The sequence below is a fragment of the Nematolebias whitei genome, chromosome 1, assembly GCF_014905685.2.
Source record: "Nematolebias whitei isolate Nwh7 chromosome 1, NemWhi1, whole genome shotgun sequence".
Classification (NCBI taxonomy): Eukaryota; Metazoa; Chordata; class Actinopteri; order Cyprinodontiformes; family Rivulidae; genus Nematolebias; species Nematolebias whitei.
The window spans coordinates 39,651,334-39,658,619 of record NC_056498.1 but is presented as its reverse complement, the minus strand read 5'-3'; the positions used below and the strand labels follow the sequence as shown (position 1 = coordinate 39,658,619).

General features: G+C 41.4%; 1 protein-coding gene across 1 annotated transcript in view; it reads left to right on the top strand.

Annotated features, from left to right (window-relative positions):
- Positions 1–6,765, top strand: part of LOC119412491 — a 7,362-nt gene extending 597 nt beyond the window's left edge. Inside the window, exons 2-8 of the mRNA XM_037679544.1 lie at positions 108–278; positions 368–402; positions 584–748; positions 2,984–3,118; positions 4,244–4,282; positions 4,373–4,513; positions 6,673–6,765. Coding sequence (XP_037535472.1) covers positions 108–278; positions 368–402; positions 584–748; positions 2,984–3,118; positions 4,244–4,282; positions 4,373–4,513; positions 6,673–6,765 — 779 coding nt within the window. The remainder of the gene's footprint in view (positions 1–107; positions 279–367; positions 403–583; positions 749–2,983; positions 3,119–4,243; positions 4,283–4,372; positions 4,514–6,672) is intronic.
- The last annotated feature ends 521 nt before the right edge of the window (positions 6,766–7,286 follow it).

The following is a 7,286-nucleotide window of genomic DNA, read 5'->3' as shown; positions in this document are numbered from 1 at the left end:
AAAAAAATGTGTTTTTAAAACTAATTTAATTTAATTTTTACTGGATCGTTACAGAACTCTGTTTTGTTATTAATTTAATTTAAACCTCCTTGCTTTTGTTTGCGCAGCACCACAGCTGCCGCTGAACGCCCTGCCCGACAGCAAGGACGCCATTCCTGGGTCAACCATACCTAACGCCAAATACGGCATTCCTCAGGGCACCTCGCCTCCATTTTGGATCACTATGACGACCCTCCCCTACGTTTTCCCAACCGCTTCTCCTTGGTTTAACATCCCAGGTTTAAAAATACAATATTACTAAAGATTATTTTCCTTTCTCTAAACGACGACTGAACAAGTTCTCTTTTTTTTTTTTTTTGTCTCCTAGATTTCTTGACGATCCAAAAAAAGTCGGACATTACAGTGAGCACAGTTTTCTGTACATTTAACCTTTATTTAATCTTCGAGCGGCAGTAATGTGGATAAAAAGAGCGTTCATTATATTTTACCAGTGTAATACTGTAAACCAGTTAAAACGTGCAAGTCTCTCAGAGGAAGCACAACGTTCAGGTGTTTTTTGTTGTTAAAACGTTGCGTCCTGTAGACGACTCTCCACCCAGGCTCCGTGTACTCCACGGTCATGTTGACCGGTTTACCGGAAGGAAACTACAAACACGAGGACGTGGCCAAGCTGCTGTGGCCCTACTTCCCCCAACAGAACCTTCAGACTCTGTACTACAACGTTCTGGTTCTTCCCCTGCAGAGGAGGGTAAGGAGCTGACGCTGCAGAATCACACCAACCCTCAGTTTTAATCTCAGCACAGCTTCAAGCCACTGAGGGCTGAAAGTCTTCCATTGTTGCTGTTTTATATTAAAATGATCATTAAGCTTATTTTTAGAGGCCGACCTTCATTTTTTTATTATTCAGGGTGCGGAATATGTGACTTGCTGACAGAAATGAGTCGTAATCAGGGTTTTTTAAAGTTACATTCACATTCTTTACTTCAGAAGTTTCAAAAAGTCTCCTAGTTTGTTCAAATTTGACGTTTTTTCACCAGGAAACGAGCTGGTTTTACCGGAGTGCTGGTTTTACCGGAGTGCTGGTTTGAAAATTAGATTTTTTTTTTTAATGTATGGAGTTATATCAGGATCTTCAGCTTTATATTTAAAAATAAGGGCAACCCCCAAATTTCACAATGACACCAAATATTATATGAAGGGATTTCCGTGGTTAATTTCAAAGTAAATTAATGGATTATGTCTGAAGACAAAGGAAACCTAGTTAGAAAACATTGATTTAAAGGTTGATTAGGATCGTTATAGTCTGATTTATTTGGTGGGGGGGGGGGGGGGGGGAGTGGTGGTGCAGAGGTCAAAGAAGGCGAGCTTGTGATGGGCAGGTCGCCGGTTCAATCCCCCAGACTGACCCACATCTGCGTCCACCCTCATTTGCACCACTCTGGGCCCTTGAGCAAGGCTTAACCTCCACCATCGGCTCCCCCAGTCGCCCTACATGGCAGCCCTCTGCTCCACACAGAGGGCTGTGGTAGCTCGGTGGTTGTGTCAGGAAGGACATCTGGCATAAAAACTATTGTCAAGTCTTCTTCCCAGAAGAAGGGAGCAGCCAAAAGAAAATTAAAAATAAATCATATTTAGGCCTGTCACGATAACAAATTTTGCTGGGCGATTGTCAGAAATTATTGCGATAAACGATAATATTGTTTGAAACTTGACAATAATTAGTAGTTATTGTCAAATTTAAGAATAAATATGTACTTGTTTTGCGTGTAGTACCTTTTTTTGACCACCGGATGGCAGTATAAGACCGAACCAAGAAAGATGGATAGTGAGAGAGCGTCTCTAAGAAAAATGGGAGGGAGGCCCCTTGACGTGACATGGGCTGTCTATTCGGTTCTCAAAATGGCGGACGCTCGGTGTTGTTTGAGCTCTTTAGCATTTGGCACACAAAACGTAATGAAAAATCAGTAAACAAGTTCTCAGCTTCTTTTTTCAGAGAAAAACAACTTTTTACACGAAAGCACGGGTTTCAACCGTGAATATTGGAGTTTCGACAAGACGGAGGTTTTCCCCGAGGTCAGCCTGTTAGCTTAGCTTGTAGCTTAGCTTCTCAGTTTAGCTGCTTTTAACGATCTAAAAACAGGATTTTTTTATCGTTCAAACTGATTTTAAATAGAAAAGAGAAAGGGAGAGGTCAGTGAAGAACCGGAGTTGAGCCTTTTGTCATCCAGTGTCTTCAGTAGAAAGAGAGACAAAGAAACGATAAAACTGATAAATGAAAATGAGGTCGATAATTTTAATTTATCATGCGATTAATTGATTTATTGTTTATCGCGACAGCCTAATCAGATTTACATTCTAGGATCATTGGACGGAGTCTTTCTGGACTAATTTTAATTCAAATCTCAGTTGAGACAAACGTGAATATTTTTTTTATTTTTTTTTTATTTTTAATGTTTTTTCCCGTGATCATTTTGACTCATGTTACCAGCACAGGCCACATTTATCTGATGCTAATCTTTTTCCATCGATGCACCTCCATGTTCATAATCAATATTACAAAGTATTGCAGTAAATGTCAGGAATCTGTAATATTTGTCTCAAATGAATCCTCGCTGTTCTAAATGTGACTCGTCGCATCAAACCAGGGATTATGTTATTTGGTCATAATAAATAAATATATTTTTTTAGATTTCAGGGTTTAAAACTACATTTTGACCTAAATTTAATGAGATATGGCTTGATTTGTCTTTCTAGTCATGATAAATTAGTCTGAATCCTAATTTGAGAGTATTTTAATGTGGATTACTTGATGAAAAACCATATTTTGATTTCTGGTTTCACAGCTGGTATTGAAATCAGCTTCAGGGAATGTAGGTGGGTTAGCTTCAAAACGTCCCTTAGGATTATATTTGGGACAATTCAGTGAAGGGGCCCATCGATAAAAGTATTTATCGTATTTTTTCTCTGCTCTCCTCACCTGTAGGCCTTCGTGTATTTCTTCAGCCGGGAGGCGTGCTGCAGCTTCGTTCGCGATCACGTCAAGAAGCCGTTTTCTGTCGGGGGCTGCTCGCTCCAAGTCCACTTCGTCCTGCAGGACATACGCCATAAACCCAGCGAGGTACGGAAACTGAGGAAACTATCTGAGGGGGTGCCGAGGTTTGCTTCGTTTAAAACCTCCAAGATTCAAAGCAGACGATGATGCCTCTGAATAATTCTCAGTATTTGTTCATTTCAGTGAAAATGATTAACCTACGAGTAACAAAAACCGCTGGCTTTAATAAATTTAATGCTATTAATTCATCTACGCAAAGCTCTGGTGGGTTCTGGTCATTTGGGGGAGAAATATTGTGGATATTAAACAATTACCGTAATTTCCGGACTATAAGCCGCTACTAAATACTACGCTACTCATACAATGCTGCGGCTTGTGTTTTTATTTATTTTTTATTTTTTTTTACCAGCTGTGTTATCTGCACTGTTCAGGAAAAAAAATACATAGTGATCAGTGACTTTTCCGGGTAGGCTACTGTATTTAATTTTATTTTTTAACCAGCCATGTTAGTGGCACTGTTAAAAAAACAAAAACATTTCCTGTAAGTATTTGTGTGTTACCGACACGTATTTAATTAAAAGTTTAAAATATATGTTCTGTGTAAATATCTCGTGTTACAACATAGACACTTGTGATCTATATATGTACAATATTATTATTATTTTTTTGTGTGGGCGTGGCTTATTTTCAAATCAATAGTCTGGAAATTGCGATATTAAAAGATTTCATGTATTTGCTCACGTTTATTCTGTATTTTTTTAAGTGATGCACTTTTAAAACCTTCAATTTAATGATGATTTATGTATTTTATTTGTTTTATGGTATATTTTCTGCCGTCTTGATGGTAAATGAGCAAAGAAATAATTAAATGTTAACAGAATAACTGGTCCAAAACATCTGCTGGATAATTAGTTCGACTTTGAGTTTTAATATTTAACATAAAAATGACTTATCTGGTTTATTTTACTCACATAGACAAATGTGCGTCTTAAATATGTTTTATTCTGTTCGGGAGATTTAATTAGTTTAAAATGTTTTAAAAGTTCACAAATGTAAGTTTTCCACATTAACCAATTTTTAACCCTTTTTCAACGTTGACTAAAAATCAAATATTTATTTTTTTACACATTCTCTATAAATGTGTTTACCAGATATTCTGAAGTACGGTTTATTGTTTTATTGTTTTTTCAGGAAATCATGTATAGAACGTTGATAACATGGAGCAACTCCGTGAGTCGTTAATTAAAATAAACATTTGAGTAAATTTTGCCGTCGTGCTGTGAAACGCGCCTCTTTAACCCAAACTTTTTTTTTCCCCAGTATGTTCCCAGTCTGGAGTTTCTGGCGAAGCGGCTGCTGTGTGTGGAGCTCTCTGAAACCAGCCTGGACCTCATCTCCAGGGTCATGAAGGAAGTGGCGTCCATGGCTTGTTTCGTCAACTTCCTGTCGCTCGCCAACAGGGTACGATTACACAAACACCTCGTTTACATGTTCGCCCTCTTCACTCAGGCAGGTAAACTGCAAGCAGAAAGACTTTGAGTTCCTGGAGTCTGAAGTGCTTTTTAAGTAACATTTTCATCCTTGCAGCAAATACTTAAAAAGTCAACAAAGTTAATGGACCCACCTTCATTAACGAGTGCCACCACAAGACGAAGATGGTTTTTGTCCCCCGTCCCAGAGCAAAGAAAGGAGTTGGAGATTTACTCCGTCCGTCTTGGGATCTCGATAACTTGAGAAATGAGTGAGGCACCGACGTCCATTTTGGTGTGAGGCTACATCTAGACGTAAAGTCCCTTTAGGAAACTGAGTTGCCCAGTCTTAATCTAAAATCTGTCTCCCTAACATGTCTCTGACAGATTTTATGACTTTGTCCTCTCCCAGTTGGTGTCTTTCCTGGACTCTGCACCTTTTTAGTTGTAGATTTCTCTCTACGTCTCCATTACGAATGTTCAAACCAGCTCTTGGTTGCGGTTAGAGCTGTCATTTCTAACCTGAACCCGGAGCCCAGCTCTGCCCGACCCAGATTAGGACCGAGCCGGTCCTAATAATGTGCAGGCCGGGTCGGTGTTGGGCTTTTAATTGCGTCAGCGTACGATCCAAATATATGGCACGTGGCTTGCCATACAATCACCAGCTGCACGCGGCCGTTTGACTGCGCGCTGCCCGGCCTTGAAAGAGATAAAAAGTTCAGCTAAGCTTCAGATGGACTACAGCCAGCGATCCATCGCCCAAATGGACGTTCATTCAGCTGCTACACTCGGCGGACGTGCGCAGCCGACGACCCCAAACAGGTGAGATCCCAAAATATCTGACATTCGGCCGAGATGGTGTAGGGGCAGGGCACCCGACTCTGGACCCGAAGGCCCTGGGTTCGATCCCTGGTCATTGCACATCTCGTGGTATCTCTGAGCAGGACACCCAATCCCAAATTGCTCCCCGGGTGCTTACAAAGCTGCCCACTGCTCCACCTGGGTGTATCCCTGGTGCAATTGGTTAAATGCAGAGAACTAATTTCGTCTTTGTATGGGAACATACAATGATGACAACACATAGCACTTTATGTCGACGGATCAAAAGAATTAACCTGTATAAATAAAAGCTGAATGTATGTCAGAGCGGGGTCCGTGTCTGAATAATGCAGAAGCAGGGGAAGCATTTAATGTGCTTTGACGGCCATGAAAGGACAAACACCCCCTCAGCTCCCATACGTCTTCTGCCCCCTTAGCCATGCCTGTCCGCCGACTGTTAATAACTATAAGCAGTCGAAGCTTAATTCAAAATTTTTTTTGTTTGTTTTTTTCCGTGTTCAGATCTGTAATTACTGTTAGCACACACACACACATACACGGTGCTTTTCCACTGTCTCAACTCATCAGACACTACACGGCACCGGTTAACAACACTGCTGGTACCCCCCACTCAGCCCAGTTTATGGGACCACCTTGTTTCAGGTTCCAAGTGGACTGTTCTGAGTTTATGAATATGCAGACTGCAGCCGTTGATTGGCCAGCGGAGCTACGACTCAGCACCACTTCCTCATCGTGAGGACGGACGGCGCTACAAGAAATTAACACATTTACACGTTACAGAGAGATTTTGGAGATGATGGAGCTTCATGCTTACAGCCGGACTTAGAAGCAGTGTCGAGACAAGATAAAGAAGTTAAAGTCTCATCATCAGGAGATGAAGGACCACAATGGGTGGAGTGGCTCGAACACAATGACCAGTTAGGATCCCGCCCACAGAGCAGGGAAACAAGTCACAGTGGCAGCAAACCACCTCCACCCGAGAACTGATAATACGAGAGCTGAGTGGAGTCGCACTTATCAATGGCTAAGCAGCTTTGGGGGGGAGGGGGCGATGTGCATCCTTTCACATGAAGCTTCCAAAGCCGACCATGTCCCAACTGATGGTCCCTGAAAAACAAAACCTTTAAACTTACATTTATCTGACCTTTTTCTTCTTCCGCTTGTTTCATCTTCGTCATCACCTTTGCAGTCACGAGTTCCTTTAAAAACAATAAAAAAAACATTATCTATTAATCATATATCCAATAGTTTGACGAGTCCTAATCCTCACATTTGCACTTGTTAAATGGTTTGATTTTATTTTGCCCTCAGATCTGCATCGAGATGATCGAGTCCAGCTGCGTGCAGAACGTGCTGGAGGAGATTTCCCTCCGGCAGGATTTGTCCACGCACAGAACCTGGTAGGTTTTCAACAAATCACAGAACGAACATTGAAGTAAATGTTTGCCAACGGTGTAGTTGGTCGTTGTGCGATTTCTGCTTTTGAACAGTTCTTGATAAAAACCATGAAGACAGAGCCAGGTTTGTCCAGGAGGCTGAGCTGCTTCACGTTTGAGCCGCTGTGGAAACTTAGTTTTACCAGCTTTTATAACGACTTTTGAACCCGGAGTTTTTGACAAAAGCAGCTGAAGTAGATTCGTTTGGTCTGATCCGCGTCGGCTATCTGTGCAACGTTTCATGTGAGGCTTTGTTCAGGTTTTTTCTCGCTCGTGTCAAGATTCTGGAGGTTTCTTCCTTTCAAAATGGAGTTTTTCCTTTCCACTGTTGCCGCTGTGCTTGCTCGGGATGGGAGACTGCGACGAAGTGAAGGTTCAACGTGTCTGCTGCTTCGTTAGATAGAGAACTTTACGAATTCGCTTTTCTATACATGTGAATGTTCCTGTGAAGTGCCCTGAGGCAACTTTGTTGTGATATGGCGCTATATA